This window comes from Epinephelus moara, chromosome 7, assembly GCF_006386435.1.
Source record: "Epinephelus moara isolate mb chromosome 7, YSFRI_EMoa_1.0, whole genome shotgun sequence".
In the NCBI taxonomy this organism is placed as follows: Eukaryota; Metazoa; Chordata; class Actinopteri; order Perciformes; family Serranidae; genus Epinephelus; species Epinephelus moara.
In genome coordinates, this window is record NC_065512.1 from 27034437 (window position 1) to 27051578 (window position 17142).

Sequence of the window (17142 nt, forward strand, 5' to 3'; positions counted from 1 at the left end):
TTTTTACCTGTTTTATAAATAAAGTTTATTATAAAAAAAAAAAGTATCTGTATTTTACAGGTCTATGACGTATCTGTTAGGACAGGACAGGCAGTGGTGTAGTGGTAGTTGAAGAGGAGAGTGTAGTACTGGGAAGATGTGTGGGCTACAGGATGCAACCTGTGTTGATGTATTTTAACAGTCTGATGTACTAGGCGAGGACAAACATAAGACATTAAAAGAAAATCTCACACTCTGCGATCCATTCCTTGTAAAGCAACTTTATTTCTCCTTTATTAGCATATTATTTTGGTACAACAAGCACCATTTCAACCTTGTGATTATCTCAAACTATAACAAAACACCTTTGTAAAATCCAAACCAGATGCAGTGTCATCATCTCGCCACCCTCTGTCCACGGGGTACCATAGTGAGATGACTCAAGTTTGTGTGGGCAAGTGTGAAGTCCAATTATCTGCACATTATGAAATCCACTTACACAAAAGAAAAATCACTGGGGAAGCCCTACAGGAGGAGATACACAGAGGCAGCGTTTGGAAAGGCCAGGGAAACAGTTACAAACCAATAGGTGCTTTCAAAAAAACAACCTCACCTTTAAATTATAGTTAAGACTTAGTCAAAAAGGGAAAAAATACCCGAGTGGAGCTTATAAAGAAGAACCAGCACATTCAAATTGAGCACATGCAAGACAATAGAACAAAAAGACATTAAAAAAGTTGTCCATGTACAATTATACACACAAAATAAACAAATGATCAGAATTTATTGACAGACGATAATAAAGATGCGAGTGCAACAGAGCAAAAGTTTACTATATTTGCTCCTCCCAGATACAACAGTTTCCCATCTGTGATTATGTTATAGGATAGCAAAATAATTTCTAATTCCACGCTACTGGAGCCAAGTTTCTATGAAGTGTGTTGACCAGTAGCCCTGTGATCAGTGTTTAATTCTCATATGCCTAATGACTATGGATTCAGTTTTAGCAGGAGGGTATGCACTGCACAGGGAACACATCATTATCCAGTCTTTTTTGACCATTAACATAATAGCCTGAACCAAGCTGCGAATCTTGATCTGACTTTTAAAAAGCTACAGCTGTCCACAGTCCGTAATGACCAGCTTCTTCGTGGGCGTACCTGCCTTTGTGCCAAGCGCACCCATCTGTTGCACAACATCCATGCCATCCCGAACCCAGCCGAAAGCCACGTGTTTGAAGTCCAGGTGTTCGGCTTTCTTCAGGGTGATAAAGAATTGTGAGTTGTTGGTGTCGCGCCCATGATTGGCCATCGACAATATGCCCGGGCCTGTGTGCCGAACATCAAAGTTCTCGTCCTCAAACTTGCCGCCGAAGATGGATTTCCCTCCTGTGCCATCACTGTTGGTGATATCACCACCCTAAAAGACCAATGGGGAACCTGTTAGTAATGCTACATGGAGATGTGCTACTAAAAAATACATTCTTCCCTATTTGAGATATATAAATACAAAATGAAGAAACTAGTGAGCCATACTGAGCAAATCATCATGAAAGAAACTAGTGAGCCATACTGAGCAAATCATCATGAAACCAAACCATCTGAGAAATGATGTGAGGAGGCACTTTGGATTCAACACCATAGATGGAAAAAATATGTATCAAAGCAATGCTGTTTGATCGTAAAATGTAACTGCCTTCCAGGAACATTAGCTTGTCACTCAAGTGCAGCAGTGGAGATGCATGAATGGAACAATATTAAGTCTAAAATAGATGTTTGGGAAGGATATGGTGATTACGTTTCATTTAATTTGAACAAACCTTCGTGTTAGGAATTTGTTCAAGTTAATTTTCTGAAAAAGTGCTGAAAGCTTGTGTGCTCAACTAAACCTCCCCTCAACCAGAGAAGAGTGGCACCGCTTCCTCTGTTGTCCAGTGTGATAACCAATTTGGCTATCTTCGCTAACAAGCACCATGTAGTAGAGGCGACCCCAGCAGATTTTATTACTGAATTATGATTAGGACACGCTTTTGTATGGAAGCCCATTTCTGCCAGTGTGATGGGGAAAAAAAAGTCCTGTAAGTTTGGGTTGCAAACTTAATCGAATATTAATGGGGCTGCCCCGTGAAAGGTGAGGAAGATTTGAATTATCAATCGGAGACCCCTCGGTCGACTGAGATTGCTAAAAGTTGAGCAGTCTTTTCTTTTTGGTCCCCAGATTTTACTGCGGAGTGAGCACTCTTCACTTTCACTGTGCTCTTTGGTACAGGCAGCTGAGGACGCAATGCAGCAGCCCGGGAAGGAGAGGCTTTGCGATGAAAGGCTCTGAGATAGGGCTGTGCGATATGACAATATATATATCGTGTGACAAGACAAAAATGTCTATTGTTTAATATTTTGCTCTATTGTTTATATTGTTGTGACGCAAATGACACTTTTTACGGCAATATTTTTCGTCATTTGGAGTCTGTCCATCTTCTGCACGGATCTCATTGATAAATTAAAACTTTTTACGGCACTTACAGTAACATAACAAGTTTATATAACTCTGCTGTCTGTCTCTGCTGCGCTGCACACACTGACGGCTCAGCCCCGCAGAGACACAGCGAGACGGCGACAATATTCAGACCAAATCAGGTGGTGCGGAGTACAGCCTCAGTGTTGAGCGGAGGTGTGTGAAGGTGTGGGTGTGTTTGTGCTTTAGAACATAACCGCTTTGAAACAATCAGAAAATAACGTTTTATTGATCTAATTCACCAGCTTTCTCGCTACCAGCGCTCCCTCTCTTCACTCACTCTCTAGCTTGCTCGACCACAACTTTTTATTCATTGGATTAAAATGTGCTATATCATGATATGTATCGTTATCGGGATATGAAATGACCTATATCGTGATATGAGATTTTGGTCATATTGCCCAGCCCTACTCTGAGATAAATTTATTTTCTGCCTTCTGCTTGGAGGTGGTGAATTTACAGCTCACAGCAACCTCATACGACACAGTCTCTGGCTTTTGTTTGATATTTAGTGTCTGCAAAAAGCCTGTTTACTATATTATGTTAACCCTGTTCCAATTCTGAAACTCTTTTTTTTTTTTTTTTAGATATTTTTTGGGGCATTTTTAGCCTTTATTTGACAGGACAGACAAGTGTGAAATGGGGAGAGAGAGAGGGAGGGACAGACAAGTGTGAAATGGGGAGAGAGAGAGGGAGTGACATGCAGCAAAGGGCCACAGGCTGGAATAGAACCTGGGCCACTGCGGCAACAGCCTTGTACATGGGGCGCCTGCTCTACCACTAAGCCACTGACGCCCCTGTTTTCAGTCTGTTCATCTCACTTCAGTTGTTGTTACTGATGCAAAATGTATCTAGTGTACTGAAAAGGCAGGTGATTATATTATTCTAGTATGCTAACAAAAGTTTAATTTGTATTTGAAAAATCAATAATTTATATACTAAAAAAAAGTGCAGTACATCAGTGCCATGACCGTTTTAAATATATATATATATATATATTTTTTTTATTACATTGGTGGATACGTGTCCATCCAGCTCTCAAAGACAGATTGAAATAACCATTGTAATCACATTCAACTTGGCCAAAGATGTGTCCAATGAACACTGTTTTTATTTGGTTGCATTCCATATTGGCATATTTATTTTTAGTTAGCTTATTTTTGGGGTACAATTAGATTTATATTTTGTTTCTAGGAGATCCACTGAATTCAGGTGAAAAGAACCTTATTTTGATGCAACGATTTGTACATTGGCAGGAATGCAGCACAACATGGAAGTGGTTCGTTTAAATGTGCAATAGCAAAAAATGTGACCCTAAAAATTGATGAATAATTGTGATAAATAACCATGATTATCAATTTGGCCACAATTGTGTGGCCCTACTGAAAGTCATAATCATAAACCTCCTTGAAATTATGAGTTACTCATCTAAAAAAAGGCATAGTTTGTTAAAAAAATGAGGGACTTCCTCAAAATAGAAAAAGAATGATACTGTGTCATTATTTTGAGAAAGCTTCTTATTATATTGAAATACTAACTTATTATTTCAAGACAGTTTGTTGTAATGACTTTTTTTTCATCACACTAGCTGAAATACTGCCACTATGTTGGTGTCGTTTGTGTGGAAATCCCAAATTTCACATGACAGATGACCATGATCGCATTACAGTGCATGACATGTCATATTTCAAACATTGGCCAGAATGTGTGAAACATCGGTCATCTGATCTTGATTATCTCCTCACCTGACACATAAAGTCCGGTATGACTCTGTGGAAGATGGAGTCCCGAAGCCCGAAGCCTTTCTCGCCGGTGCAGAGAGCCCTGAAGTTCTCTGCTGTCTTGGGGACAATATGGGAAAAAAGCTCGATGGTGATGGTGCCCAGTGGTTGGCCGTCGCCTGCCACTTTGAGGAACACCCGGGGGTTAGTGTCTCTGGAGTGCTCTTGAACTCTGGACATCTGGGGCGAGGAGACACTCGAGGCGTCTCCTTCAGTTTGGCCTGTGCGGCTCTGACACTCAGTGAAGGTCTTCTTGAAGGATTCAGCTATTTCAGGGGTTTTGAACTTGGCTGCCAGCTGCTCCACTACACCGTCGCCGTCTGGGAGGACAGAGGAAAAGACGATAAGCAAGAGGACAGCCAAAAAAAACCTTCAATACACATGTTAGCACAAAGTAATATTTAGCTAAAGTCTGCCTTCAGAATCCACAACTATGCAAAACCCAATTATTGTCATCATCATACAAAAGAAAAGAAAGAAATCACGTTAATTAAAGTGCAGGTAATCAATTCACAGTTCTAAAAGTGTTAGGTCACTACAGCATGCTATTAACAGACAGAAGGTAAACACAGACACACTACATGTGTACCTGAGTAGTCTGTGGCAGTCCAGAGCAGTGCATTTGCTGAGGCATTCATGGGTTTGAGCTCCATCGCCTGTGTGATTGTGTGGTTGGCACAAACTCTCAGCACCTGCTCTCTTCTCATCAGGATTCGGTAGAAATGTTTGGTTGGGTGGAAGAGGATCTTGAGGTCACCAATGCCACGCTCCTTCCACTGGCTGAGGTCCCGGTCCCATCGGTACAGCTTGGCGCGCTCCTTAAACAGGATTTCCTCATCCTCCTCTCCAGACTTTGTCTCCACCTGAGAGACACACAATTACACAAGGATGAGCTGTGTTCCTGTACCTCATTCACTAAACTTCAATTAAATATCTAACAAAAGATCAAAATATTAGACTTCAGCATTTTAAGGTACCTCTGGTAGTGACACTATTGGCTCAAAGTGAATGTCCACATTATTAGTAGCATCCTCTTCATCACTGCCATCCTCATCAGCATTGTTTTTTGGTGCTGAGGTCGCTGCGGTGCCAAATACTGTCGCTCCAGCGTTCGCCCACGAGAAGTTGGAGTCTTCTTCAAAGAGAACCAATAAATATGTGGTGAAATATAATTTTGTGGTGATGTGTCGCTAACAACATGCAACAACAGTCAGCTGTCACAAAGAAAGACCATCTTAACAAATGCCAATGTTGAAGCTGACCTTGACTTCCAAATGCAAATGACTCTGTGTTTCGGGCCAGATCAGCAAAAGAGAAGCCTCCAAGCGAGTTGAAGCCAAAGCTGGAGGAGTCTGTGGTGGGAGTGAGAAAGACATCATGAAATACTGAACTGAATGCAGTTTTTATTATTCCTTTCATATTGTGTGCAGGATTCCAGCAGATAGCGTGTTGGACACAACAATACCAGCACTGTATGAAGTAATGAGGCAACAGTCTGCAATAAATCTAAGCTGAAGCTGATACTTCGTGGTGCTAAATATATTCATATTTTTTTCTTCAGTAAAAGTACAACATTGCAAAAATTCTTTTAATGCAATAATCCATGAAAAGTATTCAAAATCTTACTGAAGTAAAAGGATATGAGTATAATCAGCTAAATCTATTTAAAGGAATATTTATTTGGGTGAAAGAAGTTATTCTCCCCTTACGACACTGACTTTGGGGAAAAAAACTTTCTCGCATGCCTTCACGGTGAACAAAGAATCCAAAAACCGTCAACATTATTAATGAACTGAACTTGTAAAAAAAACAAAAAAAGTCCAACAACAGCAAAACGCTTACAAACTGTCACACAACCCGTGCAGTATAATCAGAGTCTCATTTATCCAGTCAGATGCTCAGCGCTTCCAAACACATAAATTTTCACTGAAACATAAGTAGTATTTAAAACTAAAATTATTGTGAAATTCATTGATGCTTTCCTCAAAGCTCGACTCCACTGACAAAAACAGTACTTTTCTCTCACAGAAAACGTGACCTGCTGGTCTAACGCTGCCTCAGTAAGTTGTTTATTATTGTGTGACTTCTGTGTTTTAAAGGGTTCGCTTTGATTCATTAGAGTCACACAATAAGACAAACTTTTGGATTGAGGCAACTGTAGAGCAGCATCTCCCATGTTCAGTGAGGTAAAATTACTGTTTTTGTCAATGTAGTCTGGCTTTGAGGAGAGCACAGATAAGTGTCACTTTCAGTTCAGTTTTAAATAGTAATGTTGTAGCTTAAATGCACGTGTTTGGATTCTTCATTCACCAGAGGGATGCAAGAAACCACAGTTTTCCTCTTTGGTTCAGTGTAACATGGGTTGAGTAACTGATATACAAATGGTTATTTGGGAAGTGAAGTATTCCTTATGTATGCATCTCCTTCCCAAACTTGTGTGGGCAGGATGTGCTATGTTTTCATATTATAACTGAGGCTGCTGAGTAGTATTCAGACCAACCTACTCTGGTAAGCAAGTGGAACAGATAGAGACACCAGTAAATCAGTGACTACATGTATGCAATCATGAGGAAATAATCTCAGTAATTGAGATTTGTTTGTAAAGCTGGCAGGAAAGTTTGGACTAAAAAGGCTGCTTCTCAAATTTAACACACCAGTGCTGACCCACACACAGCAGGTAGACTGTCAAAGGTCAACGGTCTTACATCTGTTCATCTGTAATGAACAGCAAGTGGTGTTTACCTTGACTGACTGTTGTAGAAGTAGAGGTTGCAGCAGCAGTCCCCGCGTTGGACTCTGGCTCTGGGCTCTTCTTAGTTGACAGGTCAATGGGAGAGCTGCTGCTAGGAGCTTCACTCTCAGTCTCTGTTGGCTGGTCTGAGGTCTGCTCCTCTGCTATAGATGTGCTGGCTGCAGTATCTGTGACGCCTACAGCGTCTGTGCTGGCAGCAGTATCTATACTGCCTGCAGCGTCTGTGCTGGCTGCAGTATCTGTGATGCCTACAGCATCTGTGCTGGCAGCAGTATCTATACTGCCTGCAGCGTCTGTGCTGGCTGCGGTATCTGTGCTGCTTGGAGCGTCTGTTGTGCTGGCTGCGGTATCTGCACTGCCTGTAACTTCGGTGCTGCTGGATGAAGAGCCTGATGCTGGTTCTTCTGCGGCCACAGCAGGGCTGCTGGAGGCCTTTTCAGCTTCGTTAAGCTGGGCACCCTGCAACAATTTAGCAATTACACTACAATAGTGATGCTGTCTTGATGCTACATTAACAAAACACATCTGCAACTAGTTAAACTAAAGCCTAGTTCACATTACAGGATTTTCACCACGATTTTGACGTCGCAGAGGATCTTGAGAACCACCTTGGGTCGGAAGTGAGTTGGCAGATAGTCTGCCACGACGAGTCCTCGTGTGAACAAGCCAACAAGCAAGTCGCCCCCTCGTCTGTGACTGGGACTGGATATCTGGCATGCTAGAAAACTGGAGAAGTCTGACACGACCGACAAAAAGCATCAGCCAATGAGAGGCGGGATATGTCCCACGTCAGCACGCAGGAGGACGGAAGAAATGTGAGGAGGACAAGCCGCAGGGTTGCCACTTGGCCGCAACTTTGGGCTTGTTTCTAAAGTGGAGTTGCTTATTTGGGCTTGCTCTCTAAGCGTCACCTTTCTCTATATATATCCGTCTAATAAGTTATATAAACACATGATAGTCACTTCTTTTGGGCTTGTTTCCATAGCCCTGGTTGCTTGTTTCTCTCCCAAGATCTGGCAACACTGACAAGCCGGCCAGCAAGCAACAACAACAATGGCGGCATCCACAGGATCACAGGGAGCACGTAGTGTTTGGACCCAGGATAATAAAGAATATTCATGCCTTTACGATGTGTCGTCTCCAAGTTTGGTGACGTCACCGCATCATCTGTGGCTCTGTCGGTGAGGGCTTGGTGGAGAAATCTTGTGGTGTGCACACACAGGTCGTAACGCAGTTGGCGAGACTCCCGCTGACAGAAACACACGTCACCAGGTATGAACACTCAAAAGATTATGATAGTCTCCGCGACGCAAAATCAGGGTGAAAATCGTGTAATGTGAACTAGGCTTAACTCAAATACACTCACTGCTTCGACAGTTGGATACTGTCTGCTGACATGATTTGGATTATTATCTGTATAAATTCAGCAGCTATTATAAATGTTGTGTCCGTTACCAGGTCTTGCTGTGCCTTGCGGACTTCTGTCTCAAAGTCTTCAGGCTTGTCCTGGTCTGGGTCGCTGTCTGTGGTGCTCAGGCCACAGAAAAAGGTGGGTGGAAGCTGGAGACTTTTGGCCTTCTCCTCTTCTTCCGGCGTCGGCTTTTTCTCCCACACCACCTGGCAGTCTGACTCTGAATGCAGTACATACAAGTTTAGGGCTAGAGAATGACTGGCAGGCGAGGTGAGCATTACTTTAAGTCCACATACTAAGCCATACAGTGAATAGTATATTGCACACTTAGAAAAGATCATGTATCTATCACAGCCACTAAACTGTCTGTGAAACTAATGAAACTGACATGGTAACTGACAAATGACAGAAGAGAGAGTGTGGAAAATAGTATGACAGGATATGACATACATACCATCACCACATGCTGCAGCCTTTTTCTCAGGAGGATCAGGGTAGAGCTTTCCATTCAGGGCTTTTACTGCTGACTCAAAGTCCTCATCTGAAAGTTCAAAACAAAGTCAACACAAATTTCACTTAAATTACTTTTTTAATTTGCAGTCAGTGAATGCCCTCATTCCTTGGGCAATGCCAGCGGGCAAGAATCTGAGACAGTTTTCTGTTTGTTTTGTCTACTTCTCTGATTAAAGTATTCAGATTTTCAGCCTCATGATGGCCAACTTTACAGATATTAACACATTTTGTTGTCATGGTGAGAGACATCAGCAACAAACTCCTAATGCAAAAGGCATAAGAGGAAACAGCACACACTTTTATAGTCCTTTTTTAGCTTTTGGTCTTACCGTCAGTTTCGTCGTCACTGGTGTAGCCGGGTTCATTCTTGTAGCAGAAGAAGGTGAGAGGCAGCAGGAGTTTCCTGGCTAAAGCTGCATGCTCAGCAGTGGGTTCCCTGACATACAAAACCTCCACATCCGAGTCCTCACCTGACCCTGCAGCGCCTCCTTCTGCCTGAGGTGTCCCTGAGACAGACAGATACAACAGAAGTAGAACAATGAACAGTCAGCCTGCGGAGGCTCAGAAGAACAGATGAATTAAGCTGCTTTATTCCCTTTACATCCACAGGTGTTAGTTCCACACAGAAAAAAGTCATGCACTGCAAAAATGAATAGCATGCGACTGATTTTCAAATGTGTGAGACAAGTTGTATTAAGGAAACATTTTTGTATGCATATGTCCGTTTTTCATTTCACTTTTGACAGACTTGCTGTAGCACACACACTACTGTTGCATTAAATACAACCAATACCTGAGCTTTAACTCTAATTAGCCTTTGCTGAGGTGCACATCACTGGCAGACCAGATGGGGAATTGCATTTCATGCTGTTGCTACACTTCCCGCACTAAAAATGGCACGTGTGACGTTTGCACAGTGCATTCCTCTGTGAGGGAACGCTCTGCGAGGAATCTTCTCAGCTCGCCTTTCAAAAGGCATAACTTTTAATGTGTCTCCTGTTGCTATACAAAACTCTTATTTGATTCTGTGCATTTATTCATGAAATGCTAAATGCAATGTGACATTTTTCATGTATATATAGAAGCAAAACCTAGTAGTCCACCTAAAGCCTAGTATGAGACCTTCCGATTGTTCTAATGTAGCTTCAAGACTCAGATGAGAGAAAGTCTGACCAAACATAACTGGACATTTGCTCTCTGGCAGGTGGGAGAAATACTGTATAGACAAAATCAACATCATTTTTAGATTTACAAGAACCAAACGACTATTTTATTGTTTCTTACAGAACTGGATTCTATTTGTGGTGGTAGCTGAGTGGGTTGGGGGGGTGGGGGGATACATGGACCTTCAGGTAGTGGCTGTAGCAACTCTAATTCAGCTAGGACAAATGCCAGTGCCAGGGCTCTGATATCAGGCTGCCCCGACTCCCTGCTGGATCAGCAAACTTTCTGTTGCACAAGTTAGACCACAAGGTGCTGGGGTTTGTGCTGGCTGAATTTGACTTGTTACAGGTGTTAACTTAAGATCCATTTCTGGAGTCGTGACCCACTCTTCTCCCGGTGAAGTAGTCTCCTAGGCAGAGAGTGAGGCGGACAGACTGCTGGGTGTACTAGCTAGCCAAATTTTTTTTTCATCTGTGCAGAGAGAAAGAGGGACTGAGCTAATCAATGCACTGCACCGTGCAGCTCTACAATAAAATAAGATTTTACCCATTTTATATAGTAAAAATAATAGAAAATGAATATGTAGGAGTCAATGCTGATATCGTGGCGGGCCACTACAAATAAATCAATGTATGAGAAACACTGTATCTAAGAGTTCACTCTACCAGGCTTTGCTAAGTTAAAAAAAGTTTTTTCATTTAGACATGAGAACTGTGAACCACAATATCAGAATGAGAATGTCATCATGACATATTATATGAGAAGATGAATGATAATACTGAATTACTGCTCAGCCATAATAAAAGCCCTTGAGGATCTCTGTGACTAAATTTAAATCTATATTACCTGAGTCAGTTTTAAACTCATTTTTATGAATTACAGACTTTTTACAGCAGGACCCTGACAAACTAGCAGATAAAATCCCTCCAGTGTGAGACACTTAAATGTTGTGACAAACTTGAGTATTTTTTGAACAATAAAAAACTGCACCTCCACACATTGGACATGCAACACATTAGCGTCAATGTTTTTTTTCCACTCCGTGCATCCAGGTTATTTCTGTCTCGTGACAAATAGGGCTGAACGATAAAGGAAAATAATCTAACTGTGATTATTTGAGACCGATATTGCGATAACAATTTAGTGCGTTTTTTTTTTTTTAAAGTTCCTTATCTAGCTCTATCTTCTTCCTTATCTGTAATATTGTTATTGAAAAATAAATCTTAATCCTACTGATGTCCTGTAAATTGAGGTATTGTAACCAATCACAGAAATTGAAGTGCACACTGACTATGGCTCTAACACTCTAAAATATGTTGACTTATTGTCAACATGTTGTCAACTGTTCCTGCTACAGCTTCAAGACTATGGTCGGGACATTGTTGCTCACTTGGGGGCCAACTCCCTCTCACTTTCCCCAGCGGCTGGAAAGCCAGACACGGGGACGTTACTTGGTCTTCATGAGCAGCAGCATTTATTCATGTTCAAACTGAAGCCTGCACTGTACATTTACTTCCGCTTGACAACTTTATAGCTAACTTTCTCTTTGCTCTGATCACCAACACTGCTCTCAGTGCATTCATTTACCATTACTCTCTCTGTCACTTACTACGCACTCGCTACGCCCACACTACATACGCACTATGCACTGGGCTGTTCCTCAAAGGAGCCACGCTACTCTTACACCACGTGAATTGCACTCAAACACGGCCTTGGCTATTGTCACATGGTAGTACTGCAAGCATCAAAGCTTGCGTGTGGCATTTTACAAGAGGTTTTCTTCATCTATTTCCTTCGCATCATGTGGAGCGTAGGGCAGTGTGTATGCACATGGAGCCCCGGCAGCTTTCGCGATTTGAAAATTGCGTTCTCTTACATCGCAATATCGATTTGAATTTGATTAATCGTTCAGCCCTAGTGATAGGGGCCAGCCAGGTGACAGCTGAGAGGTGTTAACACACACTGCAGTGATTAGAGTACCTGGGGGTTCAAATTGGGTGGTTGATGTGCTGGTCCAAAAAGCCATTGGGTTATCTTTGAAAAGCCTAAAATCCAGCCCTAAAGGATGATGGGTTGTTGGACGAAGAGAAACTAATAGTGAGGCTGGTATCATAATCATAAAACACAGCCAAAAGTGTTAAAATGTGTATGAATGTTTTATGTATGAACTGTGCTCAAGCTCTAAGGGTATGCAACATGTTCAGCGTGTTGACTAAAATTTCCTGTCAATAATTTATTGTACACAGTTTTACTAAAGGTTCAGATTATCTTAACATAATTAAACAACATAATAAAACAATTTATATAAAGTGACTATATGGGGAGGAAATTGGAAATCACTTTTTTTTATACAATTCTGTCCAAGAAAATTTTGAGAAGGGTCTTGGCTGGGTCAACCAGTATAAGAAGATGATGGAGCAATGAGATGCAAATGAAACAAGACAATGGACTAAAAACTCAAATGAACAAAAACAGTCGTGATACTCATTCAAAAACAAATCAGAAAATCAAACAAATACTGCACATATATTAAGATTTTTTTTTTTTTTTTTTTACCTTTTTCTGGGATTTTGAATGCAGGTGCTGCAGGTGAATCCTTGGCAGGACGTCCAGAATCTTTGGCTTTCAAACTGGATCCAGATTCCTCAGTCTCAGAATTAAATTTAGGAGAGCCAAAAAACTTTTGCAGACTTTGACTGCCAAAGACAAACTTAGGGGGTGACACCACTGTCTTTGAGGGGTTAACTGGACTTAGGGACCCAGCTGCACATGGCTTACTGTCCGGGGGAAGCTCTGTACGTTCCTTCGTGGTCTCTTCCAGAACAGCGATGGCTGCCTTCCCGCACACAGGTGTAGCAGGCTGAGCAGATGCCTTGGGTCCACTGTCTTGAGGTGTGGCAACCCTGGATGTCACTGGTGTCATGAGTTCCTCTTTATCTTGGGCAATCTTGGCCTCATCAAATACCTGTTTAAATGTGTTTGCAGTGTCCTGCAGCTTGAATCTCACAGCCAACTGCTCCATTATACCCTCTAGTGCTTCAGAGAAGTCCAAGGCACTCCAGACCCAGGCCTTCTCCGCACCCTTCATAGGTTCCAGCTTCATGGTCGGTGTTATCCTGTGGTTGGCACAGATCTTAAGTACTTGGTCTCTCCTCATTATCAGCCTCACTCGTTTGGTCTCATAATTCTGCAAGATTTTGAGGTCTCCGATACCCCTCTCCTTCCACTGACCAAGTTCCTTATCGTAGCGATACAGTTTGGCCCTGTGACTGAAGACCACCTGTTCGTTTTCCTCTCCTGTAGAAACCTCCACCAGATCGGGCAAGGGGACCACAGGTTCAAAGTACTGGCCATCCCTCTCCTCATCCTGGGTTACATCCTGCTCGTCATCAGTACCTACTGAGGCTCTGCTCTGGTTAAGCTTGGCAGGAGACTTGGAGGGGCTGATGCCAGGTTGGAAGCTGAAGCTGAATCCACCAGTGGATTCTCCAAAGCGGAAAAGGTTCTTTCTGAGGGGGCTGCTGGCCATTGGAGAGGCATAGACTGATGAGTTAGCAGTATCATCTAAAGCCTCTTCTCTTAGGTCATAGTTATCCCATTCCAAGGTGGGGCCAGTGGTTTCACCGTGAGGCTTGATTACAAGGTTTGAAACACTGCTAGATGTTGTAATGTCTCCTTGGCTGTCGTCATCTTTGATCTTTGTTTTCTCGTCTGTCAAAAAGGATTTCAGGTCTTTCAAACCAGACTTCATTTCCTCTGCTTTCTGAATGAGGCGTGCCGTTCTGCCTGAGTCAAGAAGCTTGTGGGGCGTTTGTAGGGGGATGTCCAAGAGAAGTCTCTGACACTCCTCAAACTTTTCCTTAAACTCCTCAGCAAGCTCTGGGGTTTTAAACTTAGCAGCCAACTGTTCAAGTTTAGCGTCTCCATCCGAGAAGTCGTTGGCCATCCAAATCCATGCTTTGTCGGAACCTGCCAAGGGCTTTAGATTCATGGTGGTGGTGATCCAGTGGTTGGCACACACCTTCAGAACCTGCTCTCTTCTCATCAGTACCCTTAGTCTGCCATTAGAGCTGTTTTTCAGGAATTTAAGGATTCCTACACCACGCTCTTTCCACTGACTGTTGTCCAAGTCAAATCTGAACAGCTTGACACGCTGAGAATATAGAACCTGTTCATCCTCCTCCCCTGTCACCAGGTCCACCTTATCAGGCATCTGAACCACTGGTTCAAACTGAATATCATCATTTTCCTCTGTTTTATACATGTCGTCATCTTCTAGCTCATTTGAGGCATCTGCCTTGGTGGGGGTTGAGAACACCTGCTCACCAGCCCCAGAGAAACCTTTGAAATTGGGGTCCTGCTGGCCAAACTGGAAGTCTCCTCCAGTGGACTTTGCCAAGTCTGCAAAACTAAATTCACTTTTTCCAGCAATTAATGGATTTTGCTCTTGCTCTGTTTGGCCCATTGAGAGTGTAGACACATTTTCTTTCTCCTTGTGTTTGTCAGCTATGCTTTTCAGGAAACTGGAGGCTGACCCTGATGGAGGCATTTCATTATCAGTTGAGGAAGTTTCTTTTGCAGAGTCCTGAATGCCAAACTTGAAACCACCAGCTGGAATGGGCATTGAGAAAGAGAAGCCTGAAGAACTTGTGGAACTAGACCCAGACTGAGGAGCTTCAAACTTAAAAGAAGCAGCAGAGCTTTTGTCTTTATTTTGACCAAATGTAAAAGTGCTGCCAGTTTCAAAAGGCATTGTAAATCCAGTTCCAGCAGGCTGGCTTGATGAACTCTTGCTTCCAAATGTAAAGCTGAATGAGGAGGCTGAGGGAGCAGTGCTGCTTGTGCTTTTAGCATTGGGATTTGGTGTCTGACAGGCCACACACTTATTGGCAGAGGCATTGTTTCTCACCAGACAAGTGTCACAATCCCATTCTCCATCTTTCTTGGCAAACATGGCTTCTAAAGAGGGATTGGGATTTGGGGAACTGCAGGACACACATTCAGCAGCTGATGCATCATTTCTGACCAGGCAGGTATTGCAGTCCCACTGTCCATCCTTCTTTGCAAACTCAGCCCCAAATCCAGACACTGCTGGTGGATTTGAAGCTACCGGAGCCTCCTTTGTTGATTTAGCAGCAGGGTTGGGGGCTCCACAGGAAACACATTTGTCAGTAGAGGCTTCATTTCTTACTTCACATACACCACAATCCCACTGCCCGGGTTTCTTGCTAAACTGGGCACCAAACCCAGAGCCAACAGCAGATATAGAGGGTGCATCTGTTACATCTGCAGCTGGTGCCGTTTGTGCTGTTGCAGTTGTTTTAGGTGAGGCTTTAAGAGCTTTACAAGAAACACAACTGTCTGCAGAGGCCTCATTTCTTACTTGGCATACATCACAGTCCCACTGCCCGGGTTTCTTGCCAAACTGAGCCCCAAAGCCAGAACCAAATGCACTGGTGGCTGTGTCAGCAGGTTTTGAGGTGCTTGTGCCAAATGTAAATGAGGAGGGTATAGATGATCCAAAAGCACCAAATCCAGTGAAAGGAGAGCCAGAACTGCTGGGTTTTGATGAATCAATCCCAAATTTGAAAGTAAAGGGACTGGTTTTGGTTTCTCCAACAGCCTGAATGTCTGGCTTGGATGAGGAATTAGGATTGGGAGTTTGACAAGCAGCACATCGCATATTTGTGGGTTTATTTCTTACACAGCACACAGTGCAGTCCCATTCTCCATCTTTAAGAGCAAACTGGGCTGCAAGTGATTCAGAATCTTTTATGCTTTCCTCTTTCTTCTCCTGTTGATCAGGCTTCTCATTTGATTTGAGCACAATTTTCTGGGCTTCCTCAAACTTAGCTTTGAAAAGGGCCGCCTCATCTACTGTTTTGAAGCGGATGGCCAGCTGTTCAGGCTTGGGCTCTTCATCTGCATAATCAATGGCATTCCAGACCCAGGATTTGTCAGAGCCAGCATTCGGTTTCAGTAGCATATCGGCATTAATATAGTGGTTTGCACAGATCTTAAGGACCTGTTCCCTTCTCATTAAGAGGCGGACCTTTCCTTTACTGCTGTGTTTTAAGATTTTAATATTGCCAATGCCTCGCTCCTTCCACTCTTTTGTGTCTGTGTCAAATCGATACAGCTTTGCCCTGTTGCAAAACATTTCCTCCTCCTCCTCCTCACCTGTTCTCACGTCTACTTTATCAGGAAGGGGTACAATGGGTTCAAAGTGAGGACCATCTTCATCCTCCTCAACATGAGTGCTGTCATTGTCGCTCTCTGCTGCTCTTTCCTCTTCTGCTGCAGACATTCCAACCCCAAACACTGGCTTGGTCACATCCCCAAATTTAAATGGCTGCTCCACATTTCCAAAAAGACTTCCAGTGCCTGTGTTGTGTGCAGAATCAGCAAAGGAGAAGCCAGTAACATTTTTATTGCCAAAGGTGAAGATGCCTGTTTGGCCAGGGGGCTGCTCCTGGGCCGCAGGCTTCTCTGGGATGGTATCTGTTTTAGTGGGAATGTCTGATGTAAGAAGACCAAGAAGACTTTCACTATGTTTGGCCTGGGAAGCTGAAAAAGTGAAATCTCCATCGTTTGATTTAAAGTTGGAGTTGAATTTAAAAGCAGCTGAAGGCGTTGACTGGGCAACTGCCCCTGCTCCAAAACTAGGCACTTTGGGGACTTCAGCAGGTGCCTGCTGGCTGAAGGAGAGCTTCCCAAAGTCCATAGGCTTCCCCTCAATGCTCTTTGGTGGCTGAACAGGGACTACAGATGGCTTGGTGAAGTAGCCAGGTTCAGGCAGGGGAGGGTTAGTGGTTTGTTGGGTTACACTCTGCCCGTAATATTCTTCACTATAGGGGGAAAGAAGGCTCGTGGCTTGTGATTCAAATCGAAGAGGGGCACCAAAGACCTGCTCTTGAGGAGGGTAAATGCAGGCTGGGGCTGTCTGCAATGGAGGAGTATGAGTGGGCTGCTGGTAGGCATACATGTGCTGCTGAGGTGGCATACGGTTCATACTATACATTGGACCC

General features: G+C 43.2%; 1 protein-coding gene across 2 annotated transcripts in view; it reads right to left on the reverse strand.

Moving 5' to 3' along the window:
- Window positions 1-244: 244 nt before the first annotated feature.
- ranbp2 (RAN binding protein 2) overlaps window positions 245-17142 on the reverse strand; it is a 32509-nt gene continuing 15611 nt past the window's right edge. Inside the window, exons 20-29 of one of the 2 annotated variants that reach the window (XM_050049766.1) lie at window positions 12671-17141; window positions 9280-9456; window positions 8892-8978; window positions 8482-8657; window positions 7017-7485; window positions 5537-5626; window positions 5252-5406; window positions 4864-5137; window positions 4239-4594; window positions 245-1398 (exon numbers count right to left, since the gene is read on the reverse strand). In XM_050049766.1, the coding sequence (XP_049905723.1) occupies window positions 1093-1398; window positions 4239-4594; window positions 4864-5137; window positions 5252-5406; window positions 5537-5626; window positions 7017-7485; window positions 8482-8657; window positions 8892-8978; window positions 9280-9456; window positions 12671-17141 (6561 nt within the window). In that variant the 3' untranslated portion in view covers window positions 245-1092. Of the gene's footprint in view, window positions 1399-4238; window positions 4595-4863; window positions 5138-5251; window positions 5410-5536; window positions 5627-7016; window positions 7486-8481; window positions 8658-8891; window positions 8979-9279; window positions 9457-12670; window position 17142 lie in introns of both variants that reach the window. The other variant, XM_050049765.1, reaches the window with a different exon arrangement.